The following is a 21,481-nucleotide window of genomic DNA, read 5'->3' on the forward strand; positions in this document are numbered from 1 at the left end:
GTTTTTTAGTTTGTTACTTATTGAGTTGTAATTAGTCACAAAAATGATGGGCTGAGAGGTGACCTCTTGTTTTTCTTTAGGTAAAAACAAATTCTCTCTATTATAGTATTTGGCACTTTTGTAGGAATGTCTTATTAACCGTTTGGGATAACCGCGTTCTAAGAACTTGGTTTTCAGAACAACAGCATGTTTTTCAAAATCCTGAAGTGTTGTACAGTTTCTCTTCAATCTCAGAAACTGACCAAATGGGATATTATTAACCTTACAGGGAGGATGGTTACTGTTATGATGTAACATAGTATTCCTGTCGGTCGGTTTTGTAAAAAGTTCCACGTTTAAGTGGCCATCAGTGTGTTTAATGATAAGGTCCAGGAATTCGAGCTGTGATTGTCAATGTGGGAAGTAAACTTTAAATTGTCATCACCGAGGTTTAGCCAAGTGATGAACTCTCTGAGGGTGTCAACAGAACCAGTCCAGATGAAGAAGACGTCGTCTATATAACGCGACCACACTGAAATGTTCTCATAGAATGGTGATATAGCATTATAGATATGGTGTTCTTCAAAGTTGGATACATATAAACAGGCCAGGCTCGGAGCACAGGTAGCCCCCATGCTGGTGCCCTTGGTCTGTCTGAATAGATGTTTATTAAATAAAAACAGATTGTTTTTAAGTACTAAGGTAATGCAGTCTATGATGAACAGTTCGTGAGCAGTGTGGTCTCTATTGTTGGTGTTAAGCATAGATGTAATCATTTCACTAGTAGCATTTTGGGGTATGTTTGTATATAACGCTTCAATGTCTAGCGTTACTAGAAGCTGGGAGTTGGGATTGAATTCTAAACCTTCTATTTTCTGAATGATGTCTGATGTATCCTTAATGTATGCCTTTTGTGTGACTACCAGGGGTTGTAAGAAGACATCTGCGTATTTACTAAGTGATTCTGTGAGCGAGCCGATGCTCGATACAATGGGCCTCATGGGGGCATTAGAGATGTCTTTATGGACTTTAGGAAGTCCATACAGAGCTGGAATAATGGGATTTTGGTTATCGAGGAAAAGATATTCCTCTTCACAGATGATTTCATCATCTCTGGCTGGTATATTCACTTTGTAAATATTTATAAATCTCTTTTGAACAAGCAAAAATAATAAGTATGAATGTGAATGTGTTGCTGTCATTCACCTACAGATATCTGAATTCTTCTATTACATTGAGAACCATTAAGTATGCAGCTCGCCCAAACCCGGATCACATAATCGGGCCCCTGTTCTTCCATGATTTATCTGGAGGATATAAATAATCCCAGGTAATAAATGCCATTGCTATATACTATACACAAGTTTCAGTGACAATAATGTGAAGCTATATTAATAGAACCATATAGTCTGGTGCCGAGTATCTGTGCCTTTAGCATAACTTTGTTTTTGACAATACCAATAGAAAACCTACCAATAATTTGCCCCCCACTAGAATTAACTATGAATAGATAGGATAACACTGTACTAAGAGCGAACAGGAAATGCTTTTGTAAATGTGTTTTAAAACAATGGAGCTTCATGATGAAATAGTAATTGTGTGTTTTCTTTTAGAACTGGTCCTGAAGAAGGATTTTTAATTGTTACTTCCAACCGAAACGCCGCTTCAACCCCTGTTCTTGCGAACATTTTAACCAACATTGTATTTTTTGTGTATGTTTTTGATTCTATATGCTTTTTAAATCAATTGTGTAAACATTTTTGTGAAAAAAAATTTAAGATGACTGTAAGAATATAACTCTTTTGAATAAACACACCAATGTATTATTGAACACATTTTGCCTGTTTTGCTTAGTCTGACCAAAAGTGGAATTATATGTGATATATGTGTGTTAGTTGCTTCATAGTGTTGTCCCATATCTAGTTTCATGTCTCTCTACCATTGGAGGTTTTGATTTATTGTGAGATTGGTATCGTTTAAAATAAGATTTGGGGCACTACCAGACTAACAACTACCACCTTTGTGGTTAGCTAGTGGGACCCTCTTTGTTCCTTATCACCATGGAATTACACACCACTATGAGATCAAGCAGAGTACATGACTAAAAAACACTGACCCAGGACCACTGGTATCGGCAAGATGCAACCACCCATGGTACTTGCTCTAAAAAGTTCCCCCATAAGTAACAAGGAGCACCCCCTAGTAATGGACAGAGTAGAACCAGCCACATTATGTGCCCTGAGAGGTCTTTATAGGAGTGGAAGAGGAAACCCCATGAGAATAGGCATTATACAGTTTACAACAGCATATGCTCCAATGGACACTGTGTAGTGGTGGAGGAGGATAATTTTACGGGAAGCCATAGTATATGTTCTGAGGATGCCAACCAGGTATGAAATGGGGCAACCTATAGGAATAGATATTGCACAACCAGCTATCATCTAAATTCTGTTGAAGGGCAAAAAGGAGTGATTTAGGGGCATATGTAGGTAAATCACATTTTGCGATTCTTAAATAGCGATTTTTTAGGAATCGCTATTTGAGAATTGCAAAATGGAATGTAGGTAAAAATTTGCAATTCTTTTGCAAATTTCAAAAATTCCTTAATTGCGATTTGCAAATTGCGAATCGCAATTAAGGAGTGAGTGTCCCATGCATTCCTATGGGCCAAGAGGCCCATAGGAATGAATGGGGATACATTCTCAAATTGCGATTTTCTATGAGAAAATCGCAATTTGAGCATCGCAATTCCAAGGGTGCCAGGGTGTCCAAAGGACATCTGTTGCACCCCTGGAATGTGCCTGTAAGTACATGTGGCGCACATACATGCCCTAAGGGATAATTTTTGCGATTCCTTATTTTGCAATATGGCACCTACATACCAAATCGCCGTTTGCGATTCGCAAATGCAGGAATTCTGCGAATTCTGGCGTTTGCAAATCGCAAACACCTACCTACATATGCCCCTTAATCCTAATTTTAAAAAATCTGTGAGAGAACTGAAAATAGGTAGGTGCACCAGATGTTCTTTGGTGATACAGTATAGTGGGCTAATATGTCTTTTGAGGAGCCATTATGCAATCAGCAATCATTCAACTAGCAATAATGCAAATAGCTACAATAACTGCCCTTTGAAGTCCACAAATGTGGAGTAGCATTATGCACATTTTGACTGGCAAGCCCCCATTGGGATGCAAGCCCCCAAATGAAGTAGTTGTGGAGCAACCTAAAGAATCAAGTGACATGATCCATACATGTGTTTCAGAGGACTATTTTAGAGAAGTGATAAGACCCTATGGCCCTGATTCCATTATCCATTGTACAAGGGTAATATTAAAATTGCATGGGGTAATTTCACAACAGTACCATACAGTTACAAATAAAGTTGAGGCAGGTGGTTTTGGGATAGTATGGGAGGAAAGGAGAAATGAGTGCTCTCTGTCCAAAAAAATGGTCATGGTTATAATAAGCCCAAACTGGGAAGGTGCCATAGGAAGACACCATTAACCTCTTTGCCCTTTACCGGAGAGTTTGAGCTGAATACCCTTAAAAGGAAGTTTACGTAGGAAGCGGGGCAAGCATGAATGTGTTGATGGCAAGGGTTTGTGTCAAGCAACTAGGGTCCAATGTGATCACTGCCCTCACTGTGATGCAAGAGTGTAAGGATGGAAGATTTAGTAGTCTAAACTAGGAGGCTGATACACATATAAACATCTTTTTTTACCCTAAACTGCATTATTTTCATGTATTTCAACTTAATCAGCGCTATCTCTTTACAGGATCACAGAAGCCACCAAAGTATTACAGTTGGAAAAAATTGAGCCTGGATATGATAATATGAACAATTTTATAGTCAACCTCAGTAGAGAGGAACGGATAATCCGAGAAATTGACTTTTACAGAGGTATGTTTGCCTCCTTATCTGAAAAAGTTTTCATTACTACAGTTGTGAACAATCTGCATGTTGATATGATGTGAGAGAATGCAAAAATAAATCCACAGTGCTGATTTAGTAACAGTAGTCATTCGACGTTAACATCCATTGCAAATTTAAGTTTAAGTTCAAATTTTCTGATTCTGTTCACCATGATTTTTATATACTAAAAGTGCTTAAGCAAACCTACCTGTTTTTTTATTTTGTGATACCCAGGTACAAGCAGTTAGAATGCATCTGTGCTGAATTTCCTTCTTTACCGCCATTTACCGATTATTAATACACAAATACATTGTTTTAAAACATTATTCTTAGTTTTCAGGGCACACCTAGTAAATATATACAGGAGTATCAATACTTTCATTATGATCATGTAGGTCTGGCATCCTTGTCACTTACATTTTAAGATTGGTGGACTGTGATATCACTCAACTTTGCATGAAGACATACATCTATTAGAACTCTGAGATCTAGCATAAACACACTAAGATTGATGTGGAGTTTAACAGGTAAGTAAACATATAAATAAATAAAACAAATTTCATTGTGCGCACTACATCACATTTGGTGATGCAGTGCGCGCAACGAAATTCGTTTTATTTATTTATATGTTTACTTACCTGTTAAACTCCGTAATCCATTCATTACTACCCCCTGCCCTGCCCCTCCCCCTCCCCACGTCACCGCCCTGCAGGAACTCCTACTGCTGACCACAGCTCTGCCTGTAGAAATTATTTAAAAGCAATCACAGACATGGTGGTCTGCTGACCCTAGCAGGCCACCAACCCTGTGATTTTACCGATTCCTAAGGGGTTGCTATTTGCGATCTACCTCATTACTAATTATGAGGTAGGTCATTTGCAGACCCCCAAGAATCGCAGAAAGTGTTCGACACACTTTCATTAATGCCATTTTTTGATTTCTTAGTTGTGAATAGCAAGGATTTGCAATTATGGAATCGCAAAACGGTCCTACATACATCTGTCCCAAAGTGCCCCAGAGGTGCAGCAGGCATGTGGGCCCAATTCCTGTGACGTTGGGGCACTTTGGCATTAGTTAAGAAACTTGCACTGCCCCTTCTAAAATACAGATTGTGCTGGTGCACATATAGGGCCCAATGTAGGTCGGTCGGTAACGGCCGAAAATCGGTATTTTCGGCTGTTACCGACCGGTATACCTGAAATGGTATGTAGGGGCACAATTTTACAGAATCGGTAAATTTACCGATTCGGTAAATTTACCGATTCTGTAAAACACCGAATCGGTATTTTTACCGATTCGGTAATTCTCCGATGTAGGTGGCACTCTTCAGAGTCCCAGGAGCCTTAACGAATCAGTATTTTACCATCAAATCCAATTTGATGGTAAAATACCGATTCAGGTGTGCATGCACATGTGTGCATGCACACCTATGCCATGTGACAGGCAGACCTGCCCTTAGGGCAGGTATGCCTGCCACATGGCACCCGTGCCTGTTTTGGGGGTGCCAGAGGGTGTCAAAGTGACACCCCCTGCACCCTTGTGTGAATCGGTATTTACCGATTCGGTAAATACCGAATCGGTAATGCCCATTCATTCCTATGGGCTTTGAAGCCCATAGGAATTAATGGGCATTACCGATTCTGTATTTACAGAATCGGTAAATACCGATTGTTAAAGATTCGGTATTTCAACATCTGGATATACCTACATATCCACACTTTGGATTTACCGATTTTTAATTACCGAATCAGTAAAATTCGGTAATTAAAAATCGGTAAATCTAATTTACCTACATCTGGCCCATAGTGCCAGCGTGATTCTAAAGGGCATTCCTCGTATTTGCAAGTGGGTGTGGACCAATTTGGTCTTGTACTAATGAGGCAAGCCCTTTGACTCTACTCTCTTGTCATATAAGAGACTGTCAGGAGGGACACTGACTGTGCTGCAGAAAAAGGTGGCATACAGTTAGTTTGCCCCACTGAGGGCTTCCCCTGCAAGGGGAATAAAGGGGTCCCTTGGACCCTTCAGATAGCCCCTTAAAGATGGGTGCAGTCACTCACAGTACCTGCCTGCAAGAGAATCTTAGCCCCCTTTCGAAAGTATGCTGCATGCCAACCGCACTCTGAAAGACTAAGCGTCTGCCTCAGAGAGTCTGTCTTTCACTAATGTGCTCCACCCAGGGCAAGTGTGAATTCATGGCTATCTTGGGTACAGTGCATTATCTGTAATATGGCATACCTGGCAGATCTGCACCCTGTGCACACACTTAAAGGTGTGCCACAGTGCACACCAGGGCAGTCTGCCCTATAAATATATATATTATGACTTCAGGACATCCAGAGAAAGACCGGGAAATAGAAGAGTCAGACCAAGCATATTTTATTAGGGAAAGAAGACCAATAGCTCCAAACTAAACTAGCCCTGGGCTTCCTCCCCTCTTTCACTTCATATGTTAGACTAAGCAAGATGGCAAGAATGCCTCAAACAGATAGTGGACCAAAAGCAGTGAAAATGGGCAGTCAAGACACTTAAAATTAAGGAATTATTGGCTCAAAGGAAGCAGACACTAGTGGAAACAAAGCAATCTTCTCTCTCCCTTTAAACTCATCACCATAATCTAACCCCTAACCAACTACCTTTTAGAAGAAATTTGACACACGAGCCACAAGCATTAAAACATGACTTTTAACAGCCATTTCATACGTCAGGCACAGTAGAGCACTTTGAAGTCTCAAGAGTCCAGAGTTTGATAAAGAAATTCAGGTCACATATTTAGCACCAATTACATAGCTTAAATTACATTTTATATTTGATAATTAAATGGAGACGGTTGGAATTCAACGTATAAATCATATAAAGTAAATCACCGTTTATCTCCGCCTATTGTTGTAAAGCTATTTTTATAGATGAAAATAGAGACAGTAGAACATTTACATCATTTCTAAAAGGCTTGAACACCGTCTTCTATTCAAAAGTGCTTTCAATTAAGAACTATGATGTGGCTTCTAAAATGTTAAAATTATTTGAATGTAATGCTCCAAGATATAAAGACTAATAATGTATTATTTCATAATGATTTAAACTTAATTAAAAAAGTATAGGAAAACATAAAAAGACAGGGTTTTTGATATTCCCCGATTAGTGGGATAATGTGGCGGAGGTGAAGAACTCAGGGCCGCTGTGGCGGCATAGGCTTAATCACTCAGCACCCAAATTAGGATTTTGGCGGTGTCACAGATGAAAGACTGCGCCTCCGACAGGATTTCTCTTTCTGCCTTGATGGCGGTCACAGTCGACAGCGGCCAATTGAATGAGTCCAGCCCCTGCTCCCACCATTGAGATTACAATGCACCTTACTATCAAGCCGACTGAGGTTAGGACGACCTCCACACTCCACACTCAACCTGGCGGAAATGCAAGATTTAAGGTTAAACAGTACCTTGTCTCCTGTTTCCACTCTTCTTCCCGTCATGAGCCTCTCGTTCAATCAATCAATCAATCAAAGCATTTATATAGCGCACTACTCACCCAGAGGGTCTCAAGGCGCTGGGGGAGGGGGGTCCGCTACTGCTCGAACAGCCTGGTCTTGAGTTGCTTCCTGAAGGCAAGGTGGTCCTGGGTCAGGCGGAGGTGGGTCAGGAGGGAGTTCCATGTCTTGGCGGCGAGGTAGGAGAAGGACCGTCCCCCTGTGGTGGCTCTTCAGATGCGGGGGACGGCGGCGAGGGCGTGGCCGGTCGACCGAAGCTGGCGTTTGGGAGCGTAGAAGTTGAGGCGGCTGTTGAGGTATCCTGGGCCTTGGTTGTGTAGGGCTTTGTGTGCGTGGGTGAGGAGTCGGAAGGTGATTCTCTTGTTGACCGGGAGCCAGTGCAGGTCTCTCAGGTGTCCGGAGATGTGGCTGTGACGGGGGATGTCCAGGATGAGTCGTGCTGAGGCGTTCTGGATCCGCTGGAGTCTCTTCTGGAGTTTGGCGGTGGTTCCGGCGTAGAGGGAGTTGCCGTAGTCCAGACGGCTGGTGACGAGGGCCTGGGTGACCTTCTTCCTGGTCTCGGTGGGGATCCACCGGAAGATCTTACGTAGCATGCGCAGGATGTTGAAGCACGACGAGGAGACAGCTTTGACTTGTCTGGTCATGGAGAGGGAGGAGTCCAGGATGAAGCCCAGGTTGCGTGCGTGGTCTGTTGGTTTGGGTGCACTGCCTAGGGCGGGGGGGCACCAGGAGTCGTCCCAGGCGAAGGGTGAGGATCCCAGGATGAGGACTTCCGTCTTGTTCGAGTTCAGTTTCAGGCGGCTGTTCTTCATCCATTCGGCTGCCTCTTTCATCCCTTCGTGAAGGTTGGCTCTGGCGGTGGCGGGGTCGTTGGTGAGAGAGAGAATCAGCTGGGTGTCGTCGGCGTAGGAGATGATGTTGAGGTTGTGCTGGCATGCGATGTCTGCGAGGGGGCTCATATAGACGTTGAAGAGGGTCGGACTGAGCGAGGAGCCTTGAGGAATGCCGCAGATGACTTCGGTGGCTTCAGATCTGAACGGGGGGAGGCGGACTCTCTGTGTCCTTCCGGCAAGGAAGGAGATGATCCACTCCAGTGCCTTCTCCTGGATTCCGACGTTGCTGAGTCGCTGCACTAGTGTACAGTGGCAGACAGTGTCGAAGGCCACGGAGAGGTCTAGGAGGATGAGGGCTGCTGTTTCTCTGTTGTCAAGCAGTGCTCGGATGTCATCGGTGGCTGCGATCAGGGTGGTCTCGGTGCTGTGGTTGGCCCGGAAGCCAGACTGCGAGAGGTCGAGGGATCCGTTCGTCTCGAGGAAGGCGGCCAGCTGCTTGTTGACGGTCTTCTCGATGACTTTTGCAGGAAACGGGAGCAGCGAGATGAGGGGGGTAGTTCTTGAGGTCGGTGGGGTCGGCTGATGGCTTCTTTAGTAGAGCGCTGAGTTTGGCGTGCTTCCAGCTCTCCGGGAAGGTAGCGGTGTCGAAGGAGGTGTTCATGATGTCCCGCAGGTGGGGTGCGATGACAGCGTCGGCCTTGTTGAAGACGTGGTGAGGGCAGGGGTCGGTAGGAGATCCGGAGTGGATGGAGTTCATCGTGCGGACGGTGTCTTCGGTGCTGATCGGGGTCCAGGCGCGGAGGGTGGTGGTGGGGGGCGGTGGTTCGGTCGTGGCGTGCGTCGGTTGAGTGCTGAAGCTGTTGTGTATGTCCGCGATCTTGTTGTGGAAGTAGGAGGTGGCGTGGATGAGTTGGTGGTGTTTTCGGGTGGCGAGCTTGAGGGCAGTCATGTTGCCCGATGTTGGGTCTCTGCGCCATGTTCTCTCGAGGGCTCGGCAGTTCTTCTTGGAGCTCTTGAGTTCGTCGGTGAACCATGGGGCTTTCTTGCTACCGGGTCTGCTAGGCGACGTCTTCAGAGGGGCGAGGTCATCTGCGCAGTTGCTGATCCACTTCGCGAGGTTGGTGGCCGCCTAGCTTGGGTTCGTTGTGGTGGTGGGAGGGTTCATGCTCAGGGAGGTCGCGAGCTGGTCGGCTGTGATCTTGTTCCAGCTTCTGCGTGCAACCTGTTGCTGGTGGTGGTGGATCGTGGTCCTTCTGAAGCTGAAGTGGACGCAGCTGTGGTCCGTCCAGTGGAGTCCGGTGGCGTGGCTGAAGGCGATGTCCTTGCTGGATGAGAAGACGGGGTCGAGTGTGTGTCCGGCATAGTGGGTGGGGGTGGTGACCAGCTGCTTGAGTTCCAGGTTTGCGAGGTTGTCCAGCAGGGTGGTGGTGTTGCGGTCGTTGTTGTTCTCCAGGTGGAAGTTGAGGTCCCCGAGGAGGATGTAGTCAGCGGAGAGGAGGGTGTGCGGGCTGATGAAGTCGGCGATGTCTTCGCTGAATTGTGTGCGTGGTCCCGGGGGTCTGTAGATGAGGGTGCCTCTGAGGGTGGTCTTGGGGTTGATGTGGACCTGGAAGTGCAGGTGCTCGGCGGGTGCGAGGGTGTCGTCGGTGTTGGTCGTGATGCGGATGGTGTTCCTGTGGATGATGGCGATGCCTCCTCCGGTCTGGTTGATGCGGTCCCTTCGGATGATCTTGTAGCCGTCTGGGATGGCGATGGCGATGTCGGGCGCTGAAGAGGCGTTCATCCAGGTTTCCGTGAGGAAGGCGACGTCTGGTGAGGTTGTGTCGAGCAGGTTCCAGAGCTCGATGGCGTGTCTGTGGACGGAGTGGGTGTTGAGCATGATGCATTTCAGGTGGCTGCTGCTGTTGCTCGTCTTGGTCTTGGTTGGTGCTGGAGTAGTGCAGGTCCGGATGCAGGTGAACTTGCAGGCGTTGCAGCAGAAGGGTCCGTGGGTGCGTCTTGGGGTGGCTCGGTAGCATCCTGGGATTCGGCCGGCGTTGAGTGCGTTGAGGGTGGCGGCGTCGTACGTCCTGCGGGTAGGCTGGGGTCTGCGGGGGCCAGGGGTCCTGGCGCTGGGCGCGGTCCAGGCGCGAACGGGCGCAGACGGGCTTACCTTTGGCGCACCTTCGGTGCTCAGTCGGCGCTCCCGCTGCGCGCGTCCGCTGCGCGGTCGCTCTGGGAGCGTCATAAGAAGGGGGACGAGAGGGCGGGTCAGCAGGGCGGCGGGAGCGGCTCGGCCAATGGGCCGGTGGTGGGCGGGGCCTGTGGCGAGCTGCGGCGGGAAACTGGCGAGCGGGCGGCTCTGCTGAGGCTGGGCCGCTCGGGGGACCAGGGGGGCGTCAGCGGCGGAAAAAGGCGGCAAGGCTGGCAGGCAGGAGCAGGAGGCGGCAGGAGGAGCAAGGGGGTTACCCGGCCTGGTGAGAGGCGCAGCGGTCACTCGTCGTTCAGGTCCCCCATTTCCTGCAATCACTTTTCCATGGGGGAAATCCGCCAAGTGTGGTTGGACTTGATTCCCAGTCCCGTAGAGAAAAAATTGAACAGAAAGTTTTTTCTCCTAGACCTGGTGATGGCAAAGTGGTGCATAGCAATTATGCGGCTTAGCCCAATGCCTCCCACATATGCAGCATGGTTGAGGGATGAATCCGAATGGGCAGGGGCGGAAGAGGTGCGAATGAGGCATGTTCGTATAGATGATAAACTGGAAGACGACTTGCGAGCTTGGTCGGCCATGTCATCGCCAGAATCACAGGTAAGTTCCTTGACCATTTGTCCACTGTTGCAATGGCTGATGGCTTAGTTTTCCATAGGTGTAATACATATGTGTATATTTACAAACGTGTTTCGTGAAAATACACACATATGTATTTGCCCTGTGGCAAAAAAACAAAAAATAAGTGAGATTCCTAGCATGAAAGCCCCCTCAGTCGGAAAACTGCCGCAGCGCGACCGCCAGCAGAACAGTAACATCATAATACAGCAGGCGGAAGACCGCTGGCTCAGCGTACCACTTGGGACCGCCGCAGTGGTGGTCCGGCAGTAAGACTGCCCAAAGTCGTAATCAGGCATTCTGTTCAGTGTTCATTTACTTGGAGAAAAACCAGGATAGGGTGTCGGATGCATTTATCTCCGCATGGTTGATGAACACGAGTGCAGTAATGGCAACACCTACTATCATGACTTTAGTTGAGCTTGTCGTGTTAGAAGACATTATACTGGAATTATGCATCCTAACACTAATGGAGCAACGTGTCCTCCGAAGGCCGTGGGAAGTGTCTAGACATACACTGACAGCTAAATGCACCTTGTGCTTGTGAGTTAAAAGCCTAGATCTGCTCTCACACATTTTCACAACTGACCAACATAGACAAAGCTCCTTGTTGCACGTGATCTAAAAAAGTAGAAGTGCAAAATTTCAAACACATTTATTTAGCCATTCATAAATAGAATTCTGTTATTTAAACACTACGCTAAATACTTGTCATTAATTAAATGCCAGTAACAAGTGTTTGAAGCAAAGCACAACACAACAACAACAATAAGTTAACACCCTGTCTTCTTTTCTTGTTGAAGAGATGACGTTTCTGCAGGCAATGCCACGCCCATTTATGTACGGCATTTGCTGCTGGTTTCTATGCCTCTTATTCTCCATTGGTTGTGGCAGAATTCACACTTATGCTTCAGTGCTTATTTATTAATCTGACAGTTACCTTTTTTCAACAGCATGCTCGAGCCTTAATTGTGCGAGGGGTTGCAATTACAAGCTGTGCAATGTTTAATGCACCCGGTAATTACGGAGCAGGCCAAACCTGCTGAAATTGAATGAGGAAAGGGCTACTAAAGGCCGAAACATATGAATTTTGGCCCGAAAAGCACCAAAATCCACGTTATGCCCCATTTTGAGGGTTCAACCTGTAATCTGTGCTATTTATCACACTCTTTCAATTTTGATCGCGCTGGTACCGGTTTTTAATCCGTGCCATAGATGTCACCTAGGACTATGAAGCCCTTGCAGTGGTGGCTGCGGTGGTGTTTGAGATTCCTGTGGTAGATTGGCTTGCTGGAGGCTGAAGCTGGAACCGTCCATCAGAGGGATGGCCTTTGATGCCTGGTGCTCACTACTGATGAGGGAACGTCGGTCATCACGGATCAGCTGCTCCGCTTTGGTGTGATTCTGAAAATAAATCTATTTCTGTACTTCCAGCTTGCTGGTTTGCCTCCTCTGCACTTGTGTAGCACACACCTGCTGCTTCCATGCCACCGTGGTGCTGTCCCCTTGTGTGTAGAGGGTCTGGAGGGCAGGCACGCTTCTGTGAGTAAGAGGCACATATTCTGTGTGCGAGGCATTGAGTGACCAGGAGCAATAGTAATAAGATGCAATACATAAGACACATTGTAGACCATAACACAAATCAGCTTTTTACACAAAGGAAACAAAATTACAGAAAGAACAAGCACAAATTCAGATTAACACGGAAAGACACACAAAAAAGAGCAAATGAACATTACAACGTGACTCGTTCCCAGCAATATAATAAAACTGGTGTGAGCAGTTGGCCTGGCATATGCTGTCCACTTTTCTAGTGGGCACCTAACAGCAGTCCAAACGACCCTTATTGATGGTAGGTTAAAGACAACCTTATAGAAAGATATCCTAGTGGTAGCTGTGGAGAGCAGCCTTCAGGCTAAGTCTTGAAGGAATGTAAAGCAGCTTGTTTTACCAGTCTATAATCTCATGAATGACCAAACGAAAGGAGAACCACACCAGGTGCATATATAAAATATATGTATTTATTCTAAACACATTCCTCTAGTCTCTTTATGAGGCTAGAGGCAAAAGTACTCAAGTAAACTTATTTAGTGTACAGTAAATTAGCACAATATATGATTAGCCCTAGGGGCGTCACAAACTATATACTAAGAAAGTGGTATAAGAACCACGACTGACATAGATACAAGGCCTAGAGCCTTTAGAACCGCTGGGGCCACCTGGAACCACCCACTGTAGTGACACAGAGGACCCACGGGGGACGCGTGCAGTTTCTAAACACAGCCGCGAATGACCGTTAACTTCTACAGGGAAAGTCGCGGTTGGAAAATTACAAAGGAAGGACACTTAGAAGAGGACTTAGAGCAAACCCCTTTAGAACTAGGAAATTCTAGAGTCAATACCCACGGGAGCACCGGAGTACTCGAGTTACCGCACCCAGGTAAGCCGGGTGCATAGGTGTCTTTTGATGTCGGGTTTCGTCATCGTTTTCACTGGCAAGCTGCGGAAAAGTGCTGCAGGCGACCAAGTCGAAAGTGTCCGGATGGATTCAAGCCTGGATCACAGTCCAGAAGAACCTGAAAGCGGAGGGGACAGTGTCTGGGTTAATAGCCAGTGACCAGGAAGGCGAGGAGATGATGCCAACCAATGTCGGGTGATTTCAGGTGAAGAAGGTGAAGCTTGACTCTTCAGCCACGAGGAGCAGGAGGCGTCAATCAACCAATCAATCAATCATAACACTTGTATAGCGCGCTACTCACCCGGGAGGGTCTCAAGGCGCTTGGGGGAGGGGGCCCGCTACTGCTCGAACAGCCAGGTCTTGAGTTGTCTCCTGAAGGCGAGATGGTCCTGGGTCAGTCGAAGGAGGGTGGGGAGGGAGTTCCATGTCTTGGCCGCCAGGTAGGAGAAGGATCTGCCTCCGGCGGTGGCTCTTCGGATGCGTGGTACGGTGGCGAGGGCAAGGCTGGTAGATCGTAGCTGGCGGGTGGGCGTGTAGAAGGTCAGTCGGTCGTTGAGGTACTTGGGGCACCAGGTCGTGGAGAGCCTTGTGTGCGTGGGTGAGGAGCCTGAACGTGATCCTCTTGTTGATGGGGAGCCAGTGCAGGTCCCTCAGGTGACCGGAGATGTGGCTGCGACGGGGGATGTTCAGGATGAGTCGGGCGGAGGCGTTCTGGATGCGTTGGAGTCTCCTCTGTAGCTTGGCTGTGGTTCCGGCGTAGAGGGAGTTTCCGTAGTCCAGTCGGTTGGTGATGAGTGCCTGGGTGACCGTCTTCCTGGTTTTGGTCGGGATCCATCGGAGCATGCGTAGAGTGTTGAAGCACGATGAGGAGACGGCGTTGACTTGTCTGCTCATCGAGAGGGAAGAGTCCAGGATGAAGCCCAGGTTGCGCGCGTGGTCTGTTGGTTTGGGAGCGGTGCCCAGGGCGGGAGGCCACCAGGAGTCGTCCCAGGCGGAGGGCGATGGATACAGGATGAGGACTTCCGTCTTGTCCGAGTTCAGTTTCAGGCGGCTGTTCTTCATCCACTCGGCGACGTCCTTCATTCCTTCGTGTAGGCTGGTTCTGGCGGTGTCGGGGTCCCTGGTGAGGGAGAGGATCAGCTGGGTGTCGTCGGCGTAGGAGATGATGTTGAGGTTGTGTTGGCGTGCGATGGCTGCAAGTGGTTTCATGTAGACGTTGAAGAGGGTGGGGCTGAGTGATGATCCTTGTGGTACGCCACAGATGACTTCGGTGGCCTCGGATCCAAACGGGGGGAGGCGAACTCTCTGTGTTCTTCCGGCGAGGAACGAGATGATCCACTCCAGCGCCTTCTCTTGGATGCCGATGTTGCTGAGGCGTTGGACTAGGGTGCGGTGGCAGACCATGTCGAATGCTGCGGAGAGGTCCAAGAGGATGAGTGCCGCTGTTTCCCTGTTGTCGAGCAGGGCTCGGATGTCATCGGTGGCTGCGATCAGTGCGGTCTTGGTGCTGTGGTTGGCTCTGAAACTGGATTGCGAGGGGTCGAGGGATCCGTTCAACTCGAGGAAGGCGGTCAGCCGTCTGTTGACGATCTTCTCGATGACTTTCGCATGAAAAGGGAGGAGCGAGATGGGGAGGAAGTTCTTGAGGTCGGTGGGGTCCGCTGTTGGTTTCTTCAGTAGGGCGCTGAGCTCGGCATGCTTCCAGCTCTCCGGGAAGGTGGCGGTGTTGAAGGAGGTGTTGATGATGTTCCGGAGTTGGGGTGCGATGATGGAGTCGGCCTTGTTGAAGATGTGGTGGGGGCAGGGGTCGGTCGGAGATCCGGAGTGGATGGTGTTCATCGTGCGGGCTGTGTCTTCGGTTGTCACTGTGGTCCAGGTGCGGAGGGTGGCGGTGGGGGGCGTTGGTTCGACGGTTGGGTGCGTGAATGGTGTGCCAAAGCTGTTGTGGATGTCGGCGATCTTGTGGTGGAAGAATGAGGCGAGAGAGTCGCAGAGGTCTTTTGAAGGGGTGATGTCGTTGTTGCTGGTGCAGGGGTTGGAGAACTCCTTGACGATGCTGAAGAGTTCCTTGCTGTCGTGGGCGTTGTTGTCCATTCGTTCCTTCAGTGATTTCTTCTTGGTGAAGCGGATGAGCTGGTGGTGCTTGTGGGTGGCTTGTTTGAGGGAGGTCATGTTGTCTGTGGTCTGGTCGAGGAGCCAGGCTTTCTCGAGGGTGCGGCAGTTCTTCTTGGAGTCCTTGAGTTCGCTGGTGAACCAGGAGGCCTTCTTGCTTCTGGGTTTGCTGGGAGGGTTCTTCAGTGGTGCGAGGTCATCGGCGCAGGCGGTCAGCCACTGCGTGAAGTTGCGGGCTGCTTCGTTGGGGTCCGATGTGCTGGTGGGTGGGCTCTGGCTGAGGGAGGTGGTGAGCTGGTCGGCGATGATCTTGCTCCAGCTCCTGTGAGGAACCTGTTGCGGGTGGTGGTGGTCGGGGTTCTTCTGAAGCTGAAGTGGACGCAGCTGTGGTCGGTCCAGTGGAGTCCGGTGGCGTGGCTGAAGGTGATGTGCTTGCTGGAAGAGAAGACGGGATCAAGCGTGTGGCCGGCGTAGTGGTTGGGGGTGTTGACCAGGTGCTTGAGTTCGAGGTTGACGAGGTTTTCTAGCAGGGCGGCGGTGTTGCGGTCCTTGTTGTCCAATCCTGAAGGTAGAGTGCTTGGTTTTGTGTGAGAGGGTGCCCATGCATGAGCAGGACCCCTCTGCAGCTTTCGGAATCTATCATCTGTAGCTGTTTTGTGATGGAGCCAGACCATATACTCTTAAGTGCATTATAACCTAGCGGTAAATGCTAACTTTGGAATGGCTGCATGGAAACATGTTGTGTTTGGTGGCAAACACTTGGAATCCTACCCCCCTGCCAGTTCTGGTGGCGGGGGTAGAATTCCACCCTTCTAGAGGGAGAAGACATGTGCACACTTTCCTAACCGGTAATAGTTTAAAAGAGCCCCAGCATCACAAAATGGATGCTGCAGCCACAGACACGAGTCTGACCTCCTGCTGCTGGACTGTCCCTGTGCATACAGTTCAAACCTGTTACAGGGGCACTCAGTCCCTGCTCTGGCGCGAAACTTGTCAAAAGGAAAGGGGTGTAACAACCCCCTCACTGGATCCACCCACAGGTGTCAACGACAACCAGGAGCTGGATTTGAGCTGTCCCACAAAGGATGTCGAGTGCTGCTGTGTCGGATTCCGGATGGGACCCAACAAGCCTTGGAAACAGCAACCCATGCAGAAAGCAGAGATTGGCTTTGGTGCAGACCAGCAAGGTCTGAGAGACTCACCCTTTGAAGGGGAGTCAGGTCACATCTGGAGCAACCAGGAAAGCCCAAGAAACAGAAGAATTACCTTCGTGGGGACCCACCAGTCGACGGACCAGGGATCGCGAAGGAGCCTTGAGCGGAAATGCTAGGAGCAGGACCACGGAACACTCGTGGAGTGTAGACCCACAATCTTCGGTACAAATAGTGCTTGGGGCTTGGACTACGAGTAGCCCAATGCACAACTTCGGGAAAGCTCATGAAGATGATGCACTTGCAAATGTGCACGGTGTCCAGGAGTTCTAGTTCCCCGTCTCTCGTGATGGCTGCGGGTCTCAGCTTTGCTGGGATCTCGTATTGGCCTTGTAGATGTCTGGAAGTCCTGTCTTGTGCCACAAATCCGGCGGGAGCCTTGGAAATGCAGACCAGCAAGATGCTTCTTTGGTGCCTGTTCGAACAGGGGAGTCACTCCTTGACCCGAAGGGAGATTCTTCCGTCTTCTCGTCGAAATAGAATGTCGAATTCCAGAAGTGCCAAGATATGCTGGCATGCAGAGGACAGACGTACTTGGCACACCTTAAAGCTACCATAGTTTCAGTGAATTATAAATAAACAATTAAGTGAATGAAGATGGTCATAGGATATGCTACTTACTATCTACTGCCACTCAATGTACTAATTTAATTTAATTTTTGTTTTACCTGGAAAAAAAACAACATTTTGCTTCTAAAGTTTATTTCTGTCATGGATGATGTAATTGGTGATGCTGTCTAGGATGTTAAGTTAAGCCACTACCAATATTGATGTGACTGTAGCCATAGACTGTGCTGCCATGTCAGAAAGTGATTGCTGAATTTGGAGTTTTATTTCAATGAAAATTTTAAGCTTTTAAAATTTTTGTAACTTTGTGTGGGAGAGCAAAATGTCCAATATTATAAATACATAGCTAATAAATATGTGTGTATCATTGTTAATATATTGAGAAAGTCCAAGTGGTCGAAACACGTTTGTCGTTTCCTTTGTGTTTGCAAGATTAGTACATTTATTTTGATGCAGCTTTTGGAGTGTGCGGCAAGTTTGTGAATTGAATTGTTCGGAAACTAGACCACCCTCTGCAGCCGCTGCACCCATTATGCAAGAGCGGGGGCTTAGGCAGAAAAGTGCTATATATATATATATATATATATATATATATATATATATATATATATATATATATATATATATATATATATATATATATATATATCCACGAGCACCTCCTTTGCGAGAAAAGAGTGGAAGCCACTGCGGGTGAACATCAAGGAGGCCACTTTATTTCAAAAAGATACACATGATGCAGAGGTCTAACCCGGGACCAGCGTTCAATTCCCCGCCTCGGCGGGTCTTGGGCTCAAAATTCCACGGCCCTTATAATTCTCGCCCCGGTGCCTATTCCAATCATGGAGTCCCACTCTGCAACTCTGGGCAATAGCTTGCTTAATCTCCACAACGGCCCCCACAACGCTAAGGATGCCTGGCCTCCACCTTGGGGGTGCCCAGGAGTGGACGCCTCCAAGGGAAAGCCAGGATGGGTTCCACAGCGGTATTCGTACAAGCGCCTTGAGACCCTTGCGGGTGAGTAGTGCGCTATACAAGTATCAATTTACATTTACATGGCAGGCAAATGCATTTCGGATGTTGAGCCTTCTTCAGTGCCCGGTAAGTATGGCAGGAGGCGTGCCCAATCCCCAAGGAAGTATGTCCCGCTCTTTGCTGATTGGTTGGAACCATATCACACCCCCTCCAAGTGGAAACCCCGCCCTTACTGCTGCCCATTGTGTAGTAACGGACTGCAAGTCCGTGAATGCACTATTCCGGTGCTAGGCGATGCTGGGGCCGGCGAGTCAAGGAGATGGACACGGCCAATATCCTGATGTGTCCAACTGAGCAAAAGTACCCCCTCGAGTCCCCTCACCGCACCAACCTTCGGTCCGAGAGTCAATTAGGCGAGGGCCCCAATGTCAGTGCATCAGGCCCGGTGTGAGGCAGAATGGCCTCAGCATCGCCTCTCTTCTCCCCAGAATGTGAAGGTGGGCTCTGGGCGATCCGATACCTCGGAGAACACCACAGGAGCAGCCACAGCCGCCCACGCAAATGAACTCCAGAGCCAACTTGCGATGCGGGGGCTTCCAAAGTTGTGTCACTGGCCAACACACTGAAAATATCCACAAGCACCTCCTTTGCGAGAAAAGAGTGGAAGCACAGCGGGGGAACATCAAGGAGGCCACTTTATTTCAAAAAGATACACATGGCAGGCAAATGCATTTCGGCTGTTGAGCCTTCTTCAGTGCCCTGTAAGTATGGCAGGAGGCGTGCCCAATCCCCAAGGAAGTATGTCCCGCTCTTTGCTGATTGGTGGAACCATATCACACCCCCTCCAAGTGGAAACACCGCTCTTACTGCTGCCCATTGTGTAGTAATGGACTGCAAGTCCCAGAATGAACTATTCCGGTGCTAGGCGATGCTGGGGCCGGCGAGTCAAGGAGATGGACACGGCCAATATCCCGATGTGTCCAACTGAGCAAAAGTACCCCCTCGAGTCCCCTCACTGCACCAACCTGCGGTCCGAGAGTCAATTTGGCAAGGGCCCCAATGTCACTGCATCAGGCCCGGTGTGAGGCAGAGTGGCCTCAGCATCGCCTCTCTTTTCCCCCTGGAATGTGAAGGGGGGCTCTGGACGATCCGAAACCTCGGAGAACACCACAGGAGCAGCCGCAGCCGCCCACACCAATGAACTCCAGAGCCAATTTGCGCTGTGGGGGCAACCAAAAGCGTGTCACTGGCCAACACGCTGAAAATATCCACGAGCAACTCCTTTGAGAGAAAAGAGTGGAAGCCACAGCGGGGGAACATCAAGGAGGCCACTTTATTTCAAAAAGATACACATGGCAGGCAAATGCATTTGGCTGTTGAGCCTTCTTCAGTGCCCGGTAAGTATGGCAGGAGGCATGCCCAATCTCCAAGGAAGTGTGTCCTGCTCTTTGCTGATTGGTTGGAACCATATCACACCCCCTCCAAGTGGAAACACCGCCCTTACTGCTGCCCATTGTGTAGTAACGGACTGCAAGTCCCAGAATACACTATTCCGGTGCCAGGCGATGCTGGGGCCGGCGAGTCAAGGAGATGGACATGGCCAATATCCTGATGTGTCCAACTGAGCAAAAGTACCCCCTCGAGTCCCCTCACCGCAACAAACTGCGGTCAGAGAGTCAATTAGGCGAGGGCCCCAATGTCAGTGCATCAGGCCCGGTGTGAGGCAGAATTGCCTCAGCATCGCCTCTCTTCTCCCCGGAATGTGAAGGTGGGCTCTGGACAATCCGATACCTCAGAGAACACCACAGGAGCAGCCGCAGCCGCCCACACCAATGAACTCCAGAACCAACTTGCAATGCCGGGCCTTTCAAAAGAGTGTCACTGGCCAACACGCTTAAAATATACACGAGCACCTCCTTTGCGAGAAAAGAGTGGAGGCCACAGCGGGGGAACATCAAGGAGGCCACTTTATTTCAAAAAGATACACATGGCAGGCAAATGCATTTCGGCTGTTGAGCCTTCTTCAGTGCCCGGTAAGTATGGCAGGAGGCGTGCCCAATCCACAAGGAATTTTGTCCCGCTCTTTGCTGATTGGCAAAGAGCGGCGATGCTGAGGCCATTCTGACTCACACCGGGCCTGATGGGTCACATCACTCCCAAGCTGTGCTACATAACTACAGGTATATGCCGCACATCATGGGTCATACAAGAATGATAATGTTTGTAGATCATATACAATGGAGTGTTACCATCATAATTTGTACAAAACATAATGTAATGACACTGTTTATTGTTTATTGTTATAATTGTTGCAATGCATAATGTGCAATATGTAATACTTTGCCACATACATATAATGTTAACCAATAGCACACACACTAGGTCACTGACGTGAAGGAATGAGCAGCTTGTCGCTGCTCCTCGATAGGATTGCATCCGCATTCTAACAGGTCTGTGCTCGTTGTCATGACAAGGAGAACCCGATTGATAGATCGGTCGCACTCACGGAGCTCTGCCTGTCCTCCTGCGCCACGTGTACGTGGGAGGAAACACAAGTTCCACATAAGCAAGTACAAACCATTTGCTCGGTGTCATCGCACCATGAGCAGATACGCACACACGCCAAGGCCGCTGATTAACTTGTGGGCCTTTGAACAAGTCGGAGACCGTTCCGCATTGAAGGACAAAGTAAGTAAACAAGCTCCCTGGCCAAATGATTTCCTTCACTTCTCGTGCCATATAAGATGAATTACTAATGGCAAATGCGCACCCCTCCCCCATCTCAGCAACCCTCAGAATCTCCGAGGCCAGCACATTACCACGGACGAATGCAGGGCATCGCAAGAGCCCGGTTTTGGAAAACAAAAGAGCCAGCAACCTTCACCTCACAGTTAGGTAAGAGATACTACAAATATCCACCTACATGTGTAAATATAATGCATAAAAGCCAAAGTAACAGTTTCTTCCTCCTTTTTGTACTCAACCAGGAACCCGACCGGGTCCTGACGTGAGTCACTTTAATTCCTTTTCACCACCCGGGGGTCACATCACTCTCAAGCTGTGCTACATAACTACAGGTATATGCCTCTCATTATATCTGGATCGAGTTTCTCGCATATGTGCCACTAATATGGGCC

At 48.5% G+C, this 21,481-nt stretch overlaps 1 protein-coding gene across 4 annotated transcripts in view; it reads left to right on the forward strand.

The window, feature by feature from the left end:
- Window positions 1-21,481, forward strand: part of TRIM55 (tripartite motif containing 55) — a 490,854-nt gene that overhangs the window by 230,880 nt on the left and 238,493 nt on the right. For all 4 annotated transcript variants that reach the window (XM_086965810.1, XM_086965813.1, XM_086965812.1 and 1 more), the window contains exon 7: window positions 3,759-3,883. In XM_086965810.1, coding sequence (XP_086821936.1) covers window positions 3,759-3,883 — 125 coding nt within the window. The remainder of the gene's footprint in view (window positions 1-3,758; window positions 3,884-21,481) is intronic.

This window comes from Lissotriton vulgaris, chromosome 4_1 (assembly GCF_964263255.1).
Source record: "Lissotriton vulgaris chromosome 4_1, aLisVul1.2, whole genome shotgun sequence".
NCBI lineage: Eukaryota > Metazoa > Chordata > Amphibia > Caudata > Salamandridae > Lissotriton > Lissotriton vulgaris.